This window comes from Neospora caninum, chromosome VIII (assembly GCF_000208865.1).
Source record: "Neospora caninum Liverpool complete genome, chromosome VIII".
NCBI classification, from domain to species: domain Eukaryota; phylum Apicomplexa; class Conoidasida; order Eucoccidiorida; family Sarcocystidae; genus Neospora; species Neospora caninum.
The window spans coordinates 2,065,409-2,084,732 of record NC_018395.1 but is presented as its reverse complement, the minus strand read 5'-3'; the positions used below and the strand labels follow the sequence as shown (position 1 = coordinate 2,084,732).

The window sequence follows — 19,324 nt, the reverse complement described above, 5'->3', positions numbered from 1 at the left end:
CAAAATACACCGTTCAGAAAGGTACGACTTCATGCTTCGATGACAGCGAACCTGCAAGCAACCTACTTTTTCTGCATTGTTCCAGCACAGCCGACGTGCGAACAAGGCCACATATATCAAAGATCTCGTGGTGACGTTTGTCCCACACGTCACTTGCACAAATGACAGAGGTGGGCGCTTCTGTTCAAGAAGCGGCCACTGTAGAGACACTTCACCATCCACGTTACTGAACGCCCCTGACTGCCGTGCAGCCAGTTGTGACACATCTTTCAAACAGCTGTGGTTCTTTAGTGTCGTACCTGACTATACTGCTTTGCGTGAAATTTGCACAGCCTCAACTGATCACACCGTCGTGTGCACCGTGTCGGCATCGCCGAGAGACACCGACGCGAGAGTCTCGGAGTTAACGCGTCTGACACAACGTGAAAAACGGACGCGTGTCTACTCACAAAAAGCCGCAGGAGACACAGGAGAGCTTGCAGGCGCGAGAAAAGCTGGCACATCCGTAGAGTCTTCTGACGCGTTAAATGACACCAAACCGCTCCGCAATCTTCCATGCGTGGAGCTGCGTCTGTTCCCAGTCCACTGTCCGGAACCGGTCGCGAATTTGTTCTGCCTGTTGAACACGCAGCACATAAAACAACATCGGTCGAATGGGCCTCGCATGCCTCCATTCGCACTCGCCTGGAAACCGCAAACCCGCACACCCGTGCCTCTCGGAGAAGGAAACTGCTCTGTAAAATCCGCGGCTCCAACGCACCTTTTGAATCGTGGCGAGCAGCTGCTGGACCCACGCTCCCCGGCAGCTTCCGGCTTCTAGCCGACTCCTTCTCTTCCCTTTGCCGCTGCTGCAGGACCCAGCCTGGAGTTCGAGGCTTCGCCGCCAATTCTTGAATTCGAGACGGAAACGGCCGCCCTGCAGAGTCGCTGAAGACTCAGCGACGTCCACATGACACTGGTTGATGATGAGGGAGACACTCCCCACAGCTGCTGAGAAACCCCGGAGCACGAAGTCGCGAGAAGACCTGAACCAAAAGAGGTGACCTTGGGCCAGAACGAAAAACAGCAGTCGCCGGAACGGGAGAGACCGCAGCAGTCGTGAATACGAAGAACGCCTCGACGACGCCAGGTTCATGACGAAGAGGCAACCTGAAGAAGGAAAGGATAAAAAAAGAACCCGTTGCACGCACTGACGCTGAATTCACGCCTAGGCCTCTCCGTCCCAGCAGACAAAAACACTCAGGCGTCCTCGCCAGTCCGGAGACCAAGCGTGTATTATGCACTGCACTCAGGCAGTGCCCCGCCTCCCCCCCCCCTGTCTGGGGATTTGTCAACAATAAGTGCAAAAAACTGCGGCGCTAGCTCTGACACACAACTCGAGCCCTCGAGTTTTCCAGTCACCTCGAACTTGATCAAAGACAGTCTCAGGATCGTGGCCACCCTCTCAACCGACCCCCTTGTACTCTGCGGAACCCATGTTTCTGCACTTTTGAACGGCACTCGTCGTTTCGCGCGTACCTTCGAAAGACGGCATGTCATCCAAGTGAAGGAGGCCTTCCTCGTCCTCGACCAGGAGCGAGAAGTGCTTCCGTTTGACTACAAGGAGATCGCTGTCGAGACACTTCTTGCTTGCTCCCACTCGCCCGATCCCGCGACTGGGCGACCTGTAAGAACTGTAGATAAGCTCTCCGTCTCCACGGTTGCTTTCGCCCAACTCCGCCTGGCTCGGGGCTGCAGCGGAAGACGCATCGGAGTTAGTGCTGATCCCTGACACGCCCCTCGACGTGACAGAAGCACATCCCCCGCTGCGCGCCGAGTTGGACGGCAGGCTGGTCGCCGCCGTCGTTGTGCCGGCCGCGCGGTTCTGCTGGAAGTCCTGTCTCTCAGCCTTCCCATTCGCCTCGCTCCCTTGGTCCGAGGACTCTGGGTCAACGGAACCTGTTTCCCCATCTGAGTCCGAACGCGCTGTCCATGGCGCTGCTTTGGGCCTTTCGTGTCCTGACGGCTCGCCACCGCCTTTTTCGGTGTCCCTGCAGCGGCCAGTAACGGACGACGGATAAGCCGCGGCCACACCAGTCGAACAGTCGTCACCATCCATTTGATCTCGCGCATGTCGAAGAACGTGCAACGTTGGTGCGATGTACAAGTCTACTTCATGTGTGTCCCAGGGGTCTAGCGACAGCGCGCGATTCATCAAGTCGCCTTCCCCGGGAAAAAGACTCCCAGTAGATCCCATCTCGAGCAGATCCGTCCCTGAAGATCCACACGGAAACAACTGCAGACGTTGGAGGTGGAAGCCCGAATCCTCGTGAAGCCGGTCGGTGTCGAACGAATCTGCGGCCGTTCCGATGGCGCTGTCTGGACCGCGCCCATCTGCAAAAGCGAGAGCCGCATGCTCACCCCCGGCGTCGTGAGTCCCGGGCGACTCCGACCCAACCACGTCTTCGAGCTGCGAGTTACACGGGGGTATATCGGCAGGAGCCCCCGCTGTCATCGACGCGACAGGACGCGACACCGAGACTGTTTTGGTGCCCGATGGCCTCTTGGTCAACCTCCGGTCGCAGCTGCCTCCGTCCGACTCACTGGTGCTGCACATCGTGCTGCCGCTGCTGCTCTTGCGAACCATCTCCCTGTCAGTGTCGCCGCCTTCCTGGCCACTGGCGCCTACACACAGACTACACGGTCCCTCTGTTGGGACAGCGTGGGATTCGCAGCCACCGTCGCCACGTTGTGCACAAAAGTTCGGCGGTCTCTGCACACACTCCGTCGGCGTCTCCTCTGCCAAACTCGGATTCTCTTCCTGCTCGAAGAGGGCCCCGTTTTCGTGGGACCGACCTTTCATCCACCTTCCCACCCTGCCGGACCGCATCCCGACGCAGCGTTGCCGAGAAAGCGAGCACGCGTTCTGCACAACGGACACGCGTCTGGCGTCAGGCGAAGCCCAAGAGGCTGAACGGACCGCGAAGGCGCCTCCAGGATTCGCGGCCTTCGTCACGGTGTGTGACGGACTCTCCGGGCGCACTGCGCCGTCAGAGTCTCTCGGCGTCGCGACAGCCCTCTCATCGGCGAGGGAAAACGACCGACTCCTCCTCCACACATTGGGGCGATTCCCGGCGCCGCACACGGGCATATCGTCACCGGGATCCGATGCGTCCTGCGGTTCCCTGGCTCTCTCGTGCGCCGTCACGCCACCACGACGCAGATCATCGCTACTTCTCGACTTCCGCAAAGAGGGCACCAAACCTCTCGGACTCCATTTATCCCCACTGCCTGACTGGACGAACGAGGGCGAGACAAAGACCCTGTCGCCTCGAGTACTAAGCTGCAGTCCTGGTCGCGACCGATCTGGCGTCGAGGAACGCCGGCGGAGATCGTCTTGGGGGTTCGCTCCACAGACTCCCGACCCTGAGAGTGTCGCTCTATCCGTCCCACATTCGACGAAATGCGTCTGCTTGCAATCGCAAAGGCAGGCCTGCGGCCGCAGAATTGGCGAATAGCCTGGGAGGCCAGCATTCTCTGGCCTACTCCCTGGGCGAGAAAGTGCCCCGCTTCCGAGTGCGCCGCACCCTAATGAACAGCGCTGCTTGCGTTCAACAGGCTCGGAGTGAGGTGGAGCCCGCACGGGGAGCAGCTCATCCAGCCCGGTCGACACGCCTCGCTCGTCCACGTCCTTCACCGACCTTCTCACAGGACCCTCCTCTCCGCCCCGCGAGGCCTCGAGATTCCGCCCACCCGTTCGCTTGTGCGCTTTGTCGGGCGCATCAGGAGATCCACACCAGTCGCCAAATGCACCAGTGAAGTCGGGAAAGGTGGGTGACTCCTCTGACTCACCACCTACCAGAGGCGAGTTTGACGCGTCTGCAGCTGGGGCGAGAGTGTCGCCGACCTCGGCGACGCCCGACAGGTTCGGAGAGGTTTTTCCGATGGCGCGGGCCCCAGATCCTGTAAGCGACTGCCATGCACGAAAAACCCCGGCGGAAGTCCCTCGATTCTGATGGCTCGCAAGGTGCTGCGCCGAAAAGACGCATCTAGGTGCTCCATCGGCGGAATTCGGTCCGAAGGCAGTTCCGACCGAAAACACGCTTCTGCTTGAAGGGCGAACAACGACTTGATCCGCAGGACGCGGCGGCGAGTCGCTTTCTTCTGGAATCAAGCGCGAGACCGCCCCGGATGACGACCGCCGGGAGAAAGGCGGCCACCGCAACCACGGCGAGAACAGACTGGATTGAGACGCCGCGCGACATATTGCACGCGGCGCACCCGTCGTGCCTGGCAGGGAGTCACGGACGATCAGTCCACTCGCCGCTGTGGCGCTTTGCGAGAGTTGCGCCTCACGTTCTCGAGCTGGGTTTTCCCCAGGGCGACGCAGCTCCTGAGAACGCGTGATGACCATCGTCGCAACCAGCGCGCAGAAAGCAAGGAACTTTCTGGAGCACCAACATTGCAGGTGCACGTCTCTAAACACAACGAACGTGACAACGAACGTGACAGAGAGTGCCCAGTACGCCCCGAGGAAGCGCAGAGCGAGGCCCCAGCCGCCGGTCTACACACGCAGCGCAACGTCGGACTCGCTTCCAACTGTCCAGGTGAACCCCTTCACGCCGGCGTTCCGAGTCAAAACTCGAGCGCACGCTCGAAATATACGGCCGCGGTGAAGTGTGGCTGCAAACCGCCCAGTCGAAAAAAAAAACAGAGGCACGCGACGCGGAGCTCATTCGCCGACGCAGAATTGCCTTCCTGGCAGATATCGAAGAACATTTGCTCCTCGCCGGCAGTGCGAACCTGTGAGGGAACGCGGCACAAAAGAAGCGCACTTAAAGAAGGCTGAAGTCTCTCCACGACGACGCTACTTTGGCCTTGTTCGACGAAGCGGAGCTTAACAGATCGTAAACCAGACGCACACGCCCCTGTCAGGGCAACACGGAATTTGCACGACAACGGGCACCCATCAGACGCTTCTCGACGACAAGCGACGATCGAGTGCGCATCTCGGAAACTGCAAAGCTGATAATCAAAGGATGGTGGTACCGGACAGGACACACATCTGAGTGCACCAAGACAGAGCTCCGGCCCTAACACGGCCTACGTCCCCAAACACAGTCAGCTCAGTTGCACGCGCAAGACAATTCATCAACGCCGAATTACGTGTCGAGCTACTCCGAGGGCAAAGGGTGTGAGCCGAAAAAGCAGAAAGAAGCTCCGTAGTAGGCGCCTGCATAACTTCTCTGCGACGACCAAACAGTGACCGCCGACGTTGGCTCACAAGACCGCTCCCTGAAGTCGAACCCCGGAACACCGTAGCGCAGAAGGAACGCGAAGAGCTACACATACTACAGCTGAAATCCTACGTTTCTTCAAACTAGCTGTTGACATCGACGCAATGTACCATGCGTTGCACTACTGGACTAGAGCAACGATCGACGAAAAGAAACGGAACCGTACTGCATCGTTGTGTAAAAGAAAGTGAACACAAGTTGAGATTGCATGACATCCTCGACGCGTAGACACCCTACGCACGGACCTTGAATGACTGGAGAAAGGAACGCTTCCTCGGCAAGCAACCCCCCGGCAACAAGCTGGTATCTCGCCACTTTCGCATGCTTAATGATCTAGGTGCTCACTCGTGTAATAAAGCATTTGGCCTCGGCCGTTCTCGAGACCGAAGCGCAGTATTCACCTCTCCTTTCAGTCTATCGTTTCGCTTAACCGCATTTTGCAGGGCCAGAAAAAGCAAAACAGCCGCCGTCGGCGCCGGGGCCGATACGTTCACCGTTGGATTCACGCCGGGGAGGCGCAGTGTTGGGTGCACAGCTCGACCTGTTGTATAGTACAATTACAGCTCACGCCACATGTCGCGGAAGAATGGCCCTTGTTGCGCCGATCCTTCAAACAAATTAGTGACAAATTCAGATCCCTCTCTTCAGTAAAAAAGGTCCAAAATCGACTTTACAAGTCACCGAGGAAGCTGGAGGCGATATATAGCCCAGAATCTTCGGCGCATGGCCCCGCAGTGCACGCGTCTCAAAGAGCCAGTCAGCGACACACTTCTTGTCAACAGGACGCCGGTTAGTGCGTTTGTTTGCTAGGCACGCGCGACTTGCCTGGAAGGGGGGGCTGCGTCTCCAGTACAGTTTTTACTCCGAGCGAGCAGCATTCAGTGCCCTCGTCGCTCCGCGCGATCACGGTTCGTTCCACAAAACTGTGCGCGGAACGCCTGCCGGAGCGACAGCGGAGCCTGCATGCACGACTGCAACTGAACCGGGTCTGGCGATGAGCTTATATGCGGGGCCAGCAACGCTCTCGTGGCGCCGTCCTTCGTGTCTCCATTAGGAGGCTCTGAACAGCATGCTTGTGTGGAAAGTTCCGCGGGAGCTGTGACAATCCGAAGCGACGGGCGAGGGCGCCGAATGGGGTATCCTACGTTTTTGGCCAAGATTTGAGGGCTCTATGAATCCCTTCTGTACCACGTGAACTAAAAGTTGGTCCGATTCTCAACAGGGGAACATTGCACTTCGCGGTCGTGTGCGCCTCGTCCCGAAAAAGTGTGACCGAGAGAAGCAGGAACAATGGCGGCGCTGAGCCCCCAGAAAGGTACGCGGTGGAATGATGCAGAAGGGTGACTCTTTTCGGACTTTCATGAGCGTATTCTGGAGGAACAGGAGGGGGCAGGAGCTCTGCATCTCCAAATACGAGGAGGAAGAGACATTCCTCTCTGTAGTGTGGCACGAATGACACACAGTTGGAGCGTCGTCGACGGACGTGTTCCGGCGACGACGCGTTCCGCGCTTCTGGTGATTTGGCGGCATCGGAAGAGCTAATTGACACGAGCACAACTGCAAATCTCCGAAGGAAACTCCTTTTTGCAAATGTGTGTGAAGCCGGCATTTCCACCGGTACGCGTTTACCTGCGCGAACGGCCCACGTCGGTACTGAAGCTTGTGAACGAACCGATTTTCAGTTGTGCCTGGCTTCCTGTCGTTCTTGCAGTTGCTGAACTGAAGGCATTCATAGGAATGTGCGAGAGAGACCCGTCCATTCTGCATCGACCGGAGTTGGCTTTCTTCAAGGAATACCTCCAGTCACTCAACGCGGAGATCCCCGCTGAAATGCCTGCAAGGGGAGGATCGCCAGAGAAGCCTGCCACAGCTCCTGTGCCTGAGGAGTCGTCTGACGAAGAATCATCGGAAGTATGTGCGGGCGGAGAGGCTACAGAGATGTTGCCGGGTTTGACGAATTCGTAAAGGCAAGCATCAGTTGGTCCCCGTCGTGCAGTGAGCGTCGCCGCTTCCAGAGCATGCGACTGCTGTCGAGTCTGCGCATTTGTCCATTCTACTGACCTACTGACGGCGAAAAAACGTGTCTGTTTCTTTTTTCGTATGCAGTCGGAAGTAGAGGAATTCGACGAAGAGAGTTTGAAAGACAGCGAAGTTATTCCGCCTGAGACAAATCCCCCTCCTCCACTTGCGCCGGAGGGTCAAAAAGAACTAACTGATGACGAACAAGACAAACTTGGAAAGCTGAAGGAAGAGGCAGCCGCAGCATGCGAGGTAAGGGTATGGATAGGAGCTCCCCTCATGCTGCCTCGCCATCCTCGGACCACAACTGAACTTTCACTTGCGGCCATCTACGTTCTTTTTCAGGCGGGAGAATGTGAAACTGCTTTGGCGAAGTACACCGAGGCGCTTCTAATCGGAAACCCGACTGCTCTGCTGTACACACGACGAGCTGATGTCCTTCTGAAACTGAAGAGGCCCGTTGCTTGCATCCGTGACTGCGATGAGGCCCTGAAACTGAACCCCGATAGCGCTCGGGCCTACAAAATACGTGGAAAAGCCAATAGGTGAGCGCCTGACCAAATTCGTATTGCCTGCGTCGTTGACGAAATCCTTCTTTAAAAAACTGTATTCGTATGCTCTCTCGGTGCGTGGTATGTTCTTTTCGTAGGCTCCTAGGCAAATGGCGAGAAGCCCATAGTGACCTTGATATGGGTCAGAAGGTTAGTTGTCGCAACAAACTGGCATTGGCGCAAGAGACGTGATGAGACCTGCGGGGTCCCGGAACGCGGTCTTTTAAGTAAGGCCTGGTCAGTGCCATCGACTTTGTACGTGGATTGTGACGTGCGTATTACGGTCAGTGCGTGCGATTCGTCTTCTTGCGTGTACTTGGATTTGGTGACGGTTTGTAGATTGACTACGACGAAGGCCTGTGGGATATGCAGAAGCTGGTGGATGAGAAGTTCAGGAAGATCGAGGAACACGAGAGGAAGATTCTCCGGAAGCGCGAAGAGGTAACTTCATATCTTATGATAGCCGACTCAGCTTTTCCTTGGTCCCCAGGATTGTGTGCGTTCCTTCAGTCTGGACCAGTTGCCCTTGTGCATGTGTTTAGGCGGAGAAAAAGCGTCGTGAAAAGGAAGCGAAGAAGCGGCGTGCTGCGGCTCAGCGGGCTTACGAAGAACAAAAACAGAGGGACGCTTCGGGCTCAGGCAAGTCGCTACGACTTCACACGAAGCGCCGGCGACGTAAACGCGCACGGTTCCTGGACTCTGTTACTTTTGTGCTGCCGGTCACTTACCTACAGGTGGTTTCCCTGGAGGTTTCCCTGAAGGATTTCCAGGATATGGTGGCGGCGCGGGATTCCCAGGAGGCGCTGGTGGATTTGGCTTCCCAGGAGGGATGCCTGGGACCTTTGCGGGCAGTAGCTGTGGAGGGCCTGGGATGACAGGCACCCCTGGAGGCTGCTGCGGTGGCATGGGAGGCGGATGTGGCGCTCCTGGTATGCCTTCTGATTCCATGCCCGGCGGAGCTGGTAAGTGACAGATGGGATGTTACCGTGCACGGATATTGGTTTTGTTTGGGCTCTGGTTATGTGGCTTTCTGAAATGGGATGTGCCGTTTCGCAGGTAACCTGTTTGGAGCCCTTAACGATCCCGAACTTAAGAAGCTTTTTGAGAATCCCAAGGTAGGCCGTGACCGATCCCCAGAATGTCGCGCTCAGTGGAGGCACGCCTCGTCTGTTGATGTCTTATCTACAAGTGGGTGTGTGCTGCTGGTCTTTCTTCGCAGATGATGGCCGCATTCCAGGATATCATGTCTAATCCATCTTCGATTTCAAAGTACGCTAGTGATCCAGAGGTAATGGCGGCCCTCGGTAGCCTCACATCGAAATTCGGTGGCGGAATGCCGGCTGCCGGATTCCCAACTGGCTCTCCGATGTGATGGTACAACTTATCAGGCAATTAGCTAGAGTTGATACTGGTGGCAGTGCCTTTTCCAATGAGTTTGTTGTACGTAGAGTATGGTCATGCAGCAGTAAGGCTGACAGCCCACGTTGTGTGGCTTGGTGAGCACCTGCTGTGTTGGTTGGTGACGGGACTTACGCCACAACAAGGTTGATCTTGGAGAATTCCACGACAACTGAGCGTAACGGTTTCGCAAGAGCACTGAGTGTACAACAGTCTGTAACACTGCGGGTGATGGGTGTTGCCCTCGGCACTGCCGGGACGTTCGAGATTGGTGGCCTGCGAGAGCGCCTTGAAATGGGTAGTTCATTATACATATCTGTGGAAGGACACCGTTTACGACTGGCAGCTTGGCAACCAGGTGCAAGTGATGTAACATGCGAAACTAGGTCGCGTCAAACCGAGTGCTAACGCCAGTCATCTCTGACCACGTTGTGTTTGGTAGACATTGTTTTCCCTTTGGTTTTGCTTTGGGAGACTCATCTCTTGCTTCCTGAGTGGGCATGTTGAGAGACGTCTGTTTCACCCCCTACTGTCTGTGCCGGTCCCTGGTGAGGCAAGAGATGAGTCCCGTGATGAAGCACAGAGTTTTTGAGTGCTTACCTGAAATGGACTCCAGTTCGAGAGTCCGCCACTGGTCCCGTAGTTAGCCCCTTCAGGAACAGAATCATCGAATAGTTTTTTTTTCCAACATACGAGAAGGCTTACATCTGGGCAGGAACGAACGCGGGCCTCCTGGGTCGTGCGTGATAGCGATACGCTCATCTCATGTATGCGGATATCTGCCTCACCAGATGTGGGTGAATTAAATACATAATGAATCTGTTGGAGAGCGATGCCGGCAGCAACGCAGTCGAGGAAGTACACGATAAATCTACACTCGGGGGCAATCGCGGAGCTGAAAATGCAACTTTTGAAATACCGCTTACTCGAACTTGGTTACGGTGTCTGTAAGCCATATTTGCTGCGGTACGCGTGTTTTGTAGAGGTTAGCTGAGCCGGAAAGGTCGGACTCACCATTTGGGAGGCCACTAGAATGCCAAGGCAGATAAATCCAGTCATGAAAACCGCAGCAAGACCTGCAGATCCCGCGTCCACAGCAGCTGATTCGTGCGGATCGAGTTCGCGTTTACTTGTGGCAAGCGCGAGGGTGATGCTTAAGTGGGTAGGAGATTTATAGAAATAATACACAAGAGTGCCTATTGACAACAGCCTTAACAGCCGCCTGCTGGATGTGCGCGTCGATTTTTCTCACCGAGGATGCCCATGGTAACACATCCTCCAATCTGAAATGCCGTCCATGAATTTTGCTTCACACAGATTGTTTTTTGAGCACTTACGTCTTGTGCGAAGTAGTGGGCAACGATGGCGGCAACACAGTACAGAGCAACGAATAGAATCCTGGGCTTCGCTTTCTCACACTCCATTCCCTCGATGGGGATATCGTCGGCCCCGCCAAAATACATCTTCGGTAATAGAAAAGCAGTAGAGCAACCGAACGGTATGAGGAGTGTGTGGTACGAGGAGGATTTACAGGGCGTGAACCAGTAAGCGGCGAAGCCAGTGCTCTGCCCTATGTGAAGGACTTCAGGCTGTGGGTCTGGCGTAGGTACACTACGGGCAGCCGAGCAGTCGAGTGCACACCGCAAGCCTTCCCCCCTGCGTAGAAAGAGGGAGTTGCGAGGCTTGCAGCCTTCTTACTTCACAATTCGTAGTACACCACATGCATTCTCTTCACGACTAGACGTGGACTAGCACAGTATTAACCCAGGCTGCCTGGGCTACACTCAGGAAAACGTGCTTGCTTCTTGTATCTATTAGCACTCTAGCAGACGCGCTGTCACTGTACTTCACATGCATCAAGGGGACAAGGAATCAGCGATTAGGGGCTCGTCAAGGAATTGTTATAGATACGGTGCAAGAGCAGGTATAGAACGCTTAGGCATGCAAGGAACCGGCTGATCAATCCCTGACGGAAGTGACGTTTACTAAAGCAGACAAGACCCGATCTATGAGTCAAGGCGCCTTCGAATGGGTCCGTGATTATATTCTATAGCATGAATGGAAGACGCCCATGTTACGCAGCAGCCACTTGACTGTGTGTCGAGCAAATGTTCACACCACGTCAACCTACTCCACACCGACAATGTTTTAGGTAGTAAATGAAATCTTGGTCGCACAAATGGCTTCACACGAGAGGCCTCGCTCTTTTCGTCGGCGATGTCTGCTACCGAGGCTTGCCGTAGTGTGTCGGCGTTGAAACCAAATCCTTGCTTTCTCTGAAGAACAGATCCAGACAGACTCTCTCCTTTCGACGTTTGCACTGCATGTTGCCTTTTGAAGTGATACGCGCTGGATTCTACTCTTGACACAACCAGAAAAAAGGTTTAACAAACTCGGACGCTCGTGGGCAGGACACTCAGCCAAAGAGGTTGCCCCCTGTTGGCTTGATGGCAGCGGTTACCACACGACCACGATGGCAAACGGGGGTGCCCGAATAAGCCCCTGTACAACAGAGGAGCGTCGAAGGCACGTACGCACCACGGGCGGGGATCCCCTCAGGAGTCTTTTTAGTTGACCCCTGACGCGGTCCGACATAGAGACCGTGTGCACATACCAAATGAAATGTGCATTCACAGTCGACAATACACCACAGAGTTTTCTGTAATTCTGCCGAGAGACCTCTTCTCTGGCAATCTGAAAGGCCTGGATAGCCACATCCTTCTATAGCACTTCAGGCCGAAAGCCAACGAGTCTATACTGACGCAAGGCTATTCCCTCACACTCGTAAGTCGTGTAGTTCCAAAACGAAGCAAGAACAAACATGAAACAATACCAGCGATATAGCGCCACCACATGAACTGCATGTCCCGTGTCAGTTTCACCTGCACATGGGGATTCCTTCGTCCGACTACGCGAGGCAGACGATCCTGGACTCTTGATCTCTCCTTAAATATGATGTCGGTTCTGATTGAGGCAACCGACGAACCGAGGAGACTGGTCATGTGAGATCTCTTATATTTTGCTCAAGCCAGCGAAGCTGTAGAAGAAGATCGCCCACACGTCGGCAACGACGCGTTGCGCACGCAGAGCGTAGTCGCTCCGTGTCGATCACTGTGCTGTCGTCATAGCGTGCGATAGGAAAGTCTGCCACCAGGATATCCAGAAGCACCTGGGACAGCGAAATCGCTTCAGCAGTTAAGTAGCCGCAGACTAACGCTATGCTGTTTGACTTTTCCGCGCGGGACTTGAGCCCGGGGTGGTCGTAGCCCTCGGAAAAAATTTCTTCCCCGGCATCGTCATCTCCGTGGATAATCAACGAGACTTGAACGGACGGGTTGAACTACATGTCGTCAGTCTTTCTGAAGATGACCATATGGAGTTCACTTACCCGTACTGCGCATTTGTAAAGCAGGGTGTTCACTGTGCAGGAGACACTTCTAGATGACTCTAGCAGAATCCCCCAGCACAGGCGCGTTCGACTCGGACGGCGTGCTGGGGTCGCGCGACCGAGCAACACGCTGCTGTTCGCACACCCGTCTCCTACGTCACGGCTGCTGTCATAGTGCCTTTGCAGCTCAATTCGGCAGCGCGACTTGATTGTTTTCTGTATGGGTGATCATCTCCTGATCTTGCACGAAAGCAAACACATTTAGGGGACTCTTGCCGCGAGACTTATGTTACTGCTGTTTCGTAGGTTTCTGATACACCGTGCTATCTCTCTCTTATTTTTTGTGCAATACGCGCTCTCCTCGATGTAGCTGTGCGGCGGAAAATGACGGCTCTGCATGTTTTTTTCGGAAACCCCTCGCTGCTGCGACAACGCAACATAGGATTATAAAGCTATGCATTCTATCTTTTTTTCACACAGGCACAGTCATCTGATTTGCTGTTTGGTCTGGCCTGCTCCGGTTGTTTCTGTTTTTCTCCGCATCTTCGCATGCACCGGGGCAGGCAGGTGTTCTACTTGGCGGAGCAGCCGGCCAGAAACGCAACCGTGTTTTCAGCGTTTTCGCCGAGGTCGGAAGGATTCGAAGTCCACGTTTGTTTTTTGAGGAGCTTTTTCGTCGGTTTCCTGTCAACGAATGTGTGCTCGGAGTCCTAGGTGAGATGAACCGGTCGTCCGATCCTCATTGTGCAGTTCCAGCCATGGAGACGAGTGACAGGCTATTCCGTGAAACTGGAAAGGAAGGGGAGACCGAGCACCAGTCGGCAGTTGAGGACTCGTCTTTGGTTGTTTCGACGCCTTCAAGAGCACGATGCCACGCTGATAAGGCGGGAGAGGCGCTGGATCCTGCTGTCGCTCTTGACAGCGGAACTGGAAGGCCGCACGTTGGATTGGCTGACACCGCTCAAGAGACGTGCGCACAAGAAAATTCCGGTCGCGCTTCTTCACCGGAAATAGCGAAGGCTGGATTAGAAGAAATACCTCAGCTACCAGCTACCTGCCGTAGTGGTGCGTCTGCGGCTTCGGCTACAAGCGGTATCATGGAACAACAACGCGACGAACAGCCCGACGGACTAGCAAGTGAACACGTAGTGAAAGGAGAGGAACCACAAAGCTCAAAAGGGTCTGAATCATCGCTCCTTTCCGCAAGGAGGCGAGAGCGAGAGGGTGTCAGGTCACTGGCAGGAAAGGCTGACAGCTATCGTGAGAGAGGGTCGTCTCCTCTACCAGCCGACGATTTGTGCGTACTCCGGAGTGAGGGCACCGTTTGCTACCCTGACAAAGAAACAGAAAGGCGTTCAGGTGAATGTTTACGCAGTGAGACAGATGCAGCACCTGCGTTTTCTGAGCCAGGGAGGTCTCAATGTGCACGGTGCGGCGGGGGGGGACAGCTGCGCTGCTGCGTTAGCTGTGTACGATCTTTCCATTCCACATGCTTAGAACAGTCACTGCCGTCGTCGAATGGCTTAACATTTCGTACGTCCCAATGGACATGCCCAGCCTGCCAGGCGATAAACAGAGACGATCCTGGACAACAACAGCAAAGTGAGAGCGGGCGGGCTGGTCGGGAGGGGATTCTAGAAAGGGGGGATGGCGATAGCGATGCTGTCGGGAATCTGGCGGAAGGGGAAGAACCATCTGGGGGAAAAGGGTCATGTGGGGATAGCGCGGACGCGGACGATGCTCAGGAGGCCACCCCAGCAGCCGATAAGGAACCTCTTCAGGACTCTAAAGGTGCTTCACTCCCTGATGAAATCATGTGCGGAGGAGTTTGCCATACAGGCGAGAAGAAGGAATATATGGCAACGAAAAAGCGACATGCTGGGGTAGCTGTATCCCCGAAAGCGACAGCCAGTCATGCTTCGCCACGGTCAGCGAGCCCGAGTCCGTCACATTACAGTCGGAAGAGGCGACGATGTGAAGGCGAAGCTGGCGGCACGTCCAGGTGCAAAGTCAATATAGGTCCAAGACACCAAGTGCCTGCCGTGCCACCATTCTTTCTGGACTCTACTTGTGCGTGGGACGGGAAAGCGGAGACGCTATCCGATTTCCAGGGTTTATATGCAAACGACACAGACGACACGGCCAGATTGGTTTACTCACCATATGCCATGCAACGAGTTTACATGAAGAGGTTGGCGGAAGGTGCGGGTGATAAAATAATCAAGAATGCTGAAGAAATGAATTCTTTCATCCAGCGCGTCGCCCAGAACTGGACAAGCAAGTCTGGCTGGCAGCCCTTCTCTCCAGAGTATGCATACAAGTTGCTCCACTTTGCAGGATACGATCCACATCGGGCGATTCGGATCATGAAAGACCCAAACTTCTGTTTTACCGCAATATGTGATCCGCCGCAGCGGCGTTACGACAATAAGTGGAGACCCAATGATCGAAGAGGCCAGATTGGGACCCACCCGTACCCGTGTCCTCTCACGCTTCGTGCCTACTTGTCTAAGCGCAATCAACATGCTGCAGCTGCTTTTCACCGTGGCGCCCCTAGGTGACGCGAACGACGTTGCTTCGTTTGTCCAGGGTTGTTGTGTTGGATTTAAAGTCAGGCGTCAGATTCATGTATTCTACACTGTGCTCCTCTCAAATACACGTTATAATGGGGAGCAGCCGAAGCGGCGTGCCCTCGCGTTTCTACATGTGTATCTTTGGAAGTTATACCGTAGGACCGGGGATTTGTAGACAGGTCGTTGTCTGGGTGCATATACCGCAAGGGACAGACCAAATGAGAAAGTGTAAGACTTTTCAATAATCACTGTTGTTACTACGACAGGTGTGCACATATTTCCGGGATGTCGGAGGAAACTTTTTTGACGAGAGTTCAGTTGCGCAAAGGTTTTCGGCAGCAAGTGAGGTTATCCTGGTGATCCGCTCCGGCGGCATAATTGACCTAATGTGACTGATCTACACGGGTGATGCGAAAACTTGATGGTTTTTCTTCTTGTTCAGTTGGTTGACACAGATCCATCCCACATGGACCCACTGGTGGATGGATCAACTCGTCAGAAGGTGGAGCGGTCTCGTACACCATGGCGTGTGAGGAAAAGAATTTCTTGCGTGATTGTCCTCCAATTCGGACAGGCCAGAGTCGTATCCGCTCGGCTTTACCTTTAATCCGAAGATTTATCAACGCAAAAACCTAGAAACTATTGAGGAAACAGGAAACTCCACAATCGGCAGCACACGTTTATAAATCATGGCAGCACAAAAAGAAAACACATTTGTAAGGCGACGCAGATACGTCGACGTTAATTTTTGGGAAGCATTGAGAGTTTTATCGTCGTACATTTTACATTACCAGACGATCCTATAAAAGAGGTGTTGCGTCAGTATGAGGGGCAGTGGGATTATTATTCGGGATAATCCCTGTGTTACCTGATAAGCACTGAATTCGTAGATGCCCGATCGCAGACTTCCGCAAAGGAATTTCGACGCTGCACAGGCTTTTCTGCCCTTTTGATAAGACGAAGAAACAATGCTGAAGAAGCTGCGGACGAACAGCTTGAAAAGTAATTAAGCGGAGATCATTTGGTTACATTCCAAGGCAGACTACTCGAGTTCCTCCAGGTGCCCCGGATTAGCGGAGCCTCCTCCAGAAATGTTAAGCACTGCCACAGTTGTCACCTCCACGAAAAAGAATTTCCCCTGTTGTTTTGTCGACGACTTTTGAGAAGAAGCGTGTCTCGATAATACCATGTTCATTTCCGGGCGACAAGACGACGTCGTTCGAGGAGACGAACAGCTTTAGGCCCTCGTCAAGTGCTTTTTTCACATCTAAAAAAATGAGCACATCTACGGTTGCCCTCATTCCAGAAATAACTCCGTCTTTCTCTGACGAAAACCCACATGCAAAATGAATATGATTCCTTGACATACGAGAGAGGCCTTCAGTTTGTATCTTGTCCCAACGATTCCAGTAAGTTCCGTGGACAACGGTTGCTACTACTTCTTCCGAATCAAATCCAGTGACCCCTGTTCGGAGGCAGCAGGAAGGAAGATCAAACACACTGCGAACTGGACGTAGCAGTTTTTCACTGTCAATACAAGCAATGGAATGTCCCTGGTTCGCCCTGATACACAGGACAGCCCCGTCAGTCCGAGGCGGGAAGAGTTTACTAGAGCAACTGCTACAGTAATTGCCACAAATTGAGAACGGTGTTGGGGCACCGACATCAAACATGATCCGGTCGACTTCCGCAATATTACCCGGAGAGGGTGATTCTAATTTGCCCACGCATAGAAGCTGCCTTCTGCATCTCCCCTCTGAACCATCGTCTGCGTACTTCTGTGGTACTGGCCCTACCGTAGACGTTAAAAACTGTACTTCTTCATATTGGTCATCTTTTCCTGCCTCGTCAGGCACTCGCCAGCGAAGAGAAAATCGTTTTTTTGCGTCAGTCTGTACAACTGTGATGATATCTTCTTCCGTAATCCTGTCCTGCCTCGAATTCTCCGGCAGTCTTAGTATATCACTAGTAGCAACGAAACCATCCGGCGATATTGCCAGGCCCCTTTGCACTGCCTGATGCCGCAACAGTTTTGTAAGCCGACGGGAGAAGGCATAAAGCTTATCTTTTTCCTTCCGCATGGGGTTACCGGTCTTCCTCTGACAGCCGAGGGTGTCTCGATGAGTGACCCTGTCGCGCGGTTTCCCCGAAGTTGCCCCCTTTTTAAAACCAATTATCCCACTCCTTCTCGCCGTACTTGATTGCGCGCCACCTTTTCCTTGCTCCTGTTTTTGATTCATCTTGTGAAAGATCTGGAATAGAACTGCGAGTGTTCGGCGTCCTCGCCCGCCGCCAACGACTCCCCGCCCTAGTAAACCAGAGACACGACGACTCGCTGCTCTCCTTCTCTTCAGGACTGGCCACGCCACGCTGCCTGACTCAGCTTTGCGCCTAGAACCCTGGAATGGGGAAAAGTACCTTCCATAATTCACATCCAGGCATGACACCGGGAACAGTTGAGTCAGTGTCTTGCAAGTAGTGTCGATGTAACTCACTTTTCAATACTTGCGTTAGACGTATTTCTAGCAGGAACCCAGACAGTCCACACACCATTTGCGATTATATGTTGCGTGGACATATATATATGAAGATAAAACGACTGCTGTCTTGAAGGATAGGTCGGAAGTGTTCCTTGATTCACGCGCGGCCGTTGCCCTAGCGGTCACGGCTCAAGCACATCCGCAATTGCGGAATGCGGTACCCGAGGAAAAAATACTGGCGGGGGAGCTCCATAGAAACCGTTATCCCGGACTTGAAACGAGGCACTTCAGTTTGGGCAAATATGCAGGAAACCAGAATTACCTTCGAATACTTGACGTGCAGGACGACGAATTTCTAACTTTCCCCCTTCTTTGCCAACGCGACTGTGTTAAGCAGTTGACGCGGATTGTGACTGGCATGCACCCGTACGGCGCGCATGCTTTTTTGGGGGGAAAACCCCCATCGACAAGGGTGCGACAGGTTGTTACGCTCCGCAACAACTAAGAAGCACGAGAGGCCGATCTACTAAGCACATGTCGGTTTACGCAAATCGCATATCCATGTCCGCTGTGCTACTCTGCACGTCACCGTCCTCCTCTGCTGACCCCTCTCAGTCGCCAGCGAGCCCTCCAAATCACATATTCCAGAGAGGAGCGCAAGGGACGGAGTTGTTAGCTGGTGGCGTCCCGGTCGGCGGCACAAAGACTTGCTGGCGGGTGCAGGTGCTTAATTTTCTGCCATATGCTGAACTTGTGTTTTTCAGTACACGGTCATCGTTACTGATTATTTGCTCATATATGATTCTACTGAATGTGGCTAAGTGACCGGCGGTTTGCGGTGAAGGAAAATACCGGTTGTTTTTCTGGCATCATCTCTCTGGGTCCATGCAACACTCCACTGTCACTACACCGCAACAGCCGTTTTCTGGTAAGGCACGCGTGCCTGGGACATCCTGCTGATTTCCCTTCTCGTTCCCGGGTCGACTTGTTCAACTTCCTCTCCGGGTTTCCCCAATATCGAAAGTCACTTCGTTCTTCCTGTCATTCGCAAAAAAAACAGTCTGTCTGTTGCCAAAACAGGAGTCGGCTACGCGAGGGGCGGTGGAAAAAAGCTGCCATGCTTTTCGCCGGTGTTTGACTGGCATTGCGCGGGGTCCACCGGCTGAATCGTGGATTCCCTTGGTACTGGGTCATCATGAACAAACGCCAGCGGAAATAATAGAAAAAACACGCTTTGGGTCGGGGAGGACTACACGACGTCGATCCCTCGTTTGTTTGCAGGCTGCTCCCTCATCGGGAGACAAACGGATAGCGAGCCTGATACAGTGCTTCCGCACTCGCAAGTATTCGCGGACAACGTAAACAGTTTCTATATATCTGGAGGGCACTCTAGGGCTGTCGTCGCGTCACGGCACTGCTGTGGTCAAAAACTTATCTGCAGTCAAAAGCACCGTGTGCCGTCGGATTCCCTGTATGAATGGTTCCAGGGGTGAGAGGATACCGATTTCGTGTTGCATGGGCTTGACTGCGTGACCCGCAAAGGCGTGTGCGGAGCAGCGATTATTGGTTGGTGGCGCAGATATCGACTGAACCAAGGCCGAGTGTATACGTAGGTAGAGAGGACCATTGCTGCTTCTAC

At 54.0% G+C, this 19,324-nt stretch overlaps 4 protein-coding genes across 4 annotated transcripts; 2 read left to right on the top strand and 2 right to left on the bottom strand.

Annotated features, from left to right (window-relative positions):
* Window positions 1–523: 523 nt before the first annotated feature.
* NCLIV_032630 (conserved hypothetical protein) lies at window positions 524–4,393 on the bottom strand (the record flags this gene model as incomplete). Its single annotated transcript, XM_003883459.1, has 3 exons — window positions 524–616; window positions 761–1,149; window positions 1,519–4,393. The coding sequence occupies 3 exons, from the start codon at window positions 4,391–4,393 to the stop codon at window positions 524–526; spliced, it is 3,357 nt and encodes a 1,118-aa protein (XP_003883508.1).
* Window positions 4,394–6,566: 2,173 nt separating this feature from the next.
* On the top strand, window positions 6,567–9,218 carry NCLIV_032620 (Cs1 protein, related; the record flags this gene model as incomplete). The annotated part of the gene is made up of 10 exons (XM_003883458.1): window positions 6,567–6,591; window positions 6,988–7,187; window positions 7,383–7,547; window positions 7,641–7,840; window positions 7,945–7,996; window positions 8,186–8,287; window positions 8,389–8,521; window positions 8,581–8,808; window positions 8,903–8,961; window positions 9,066–9,218. The coding sequence occupies 10 exons, from the start codon at window positions 6,567–6,569 to the stop codon at window positions 9,216–9,218; spliced, it is 1,317 nt and encodes a 438-aa protein (XP_003883507.1).
* A 4,133-nt stretch (window positions 9,219–13,351) lies between these two features.
* NCLIV_032610 (hypothetical protein) lies at window positions 13,352–15,193 on the top strand (the record flags this gene model as incomplete). The annotated part of the gene is made up of 1 exon (XM_003883457.1): window positions 13,352–15,193. The coding sequence occupies one exon, from the start codon at window positions 13,352–13,354 to the stop codon at window positions 15,191–15,193; it is 1,842 nt and encodes a 613-aa protein (XP_003883506.1).
* A 1,106-nt stretch (window positions 15,194–16,299) lies between these two features.
* Window positions 16,300–17,445, bottom strand: NCLIV_032600 (putative tRNA splicing 2' phosphotransferase 1; the record flags this gene model as incomplete). Its single annotated transcript, XM_003883456.1, has 1 exon — window positions 16,300–17,445. The coding sequence occupies one exon, from the start codon at window positions 17,443–17,445 to the stop codon at window positions 16,300–16,302; it is 1,146 nt and encodes a 381-aa protein (XP_003883505.1).
* Between the last annotated feature and the right edge of the window lie 1,879 nt (window positions 17,446–19,324).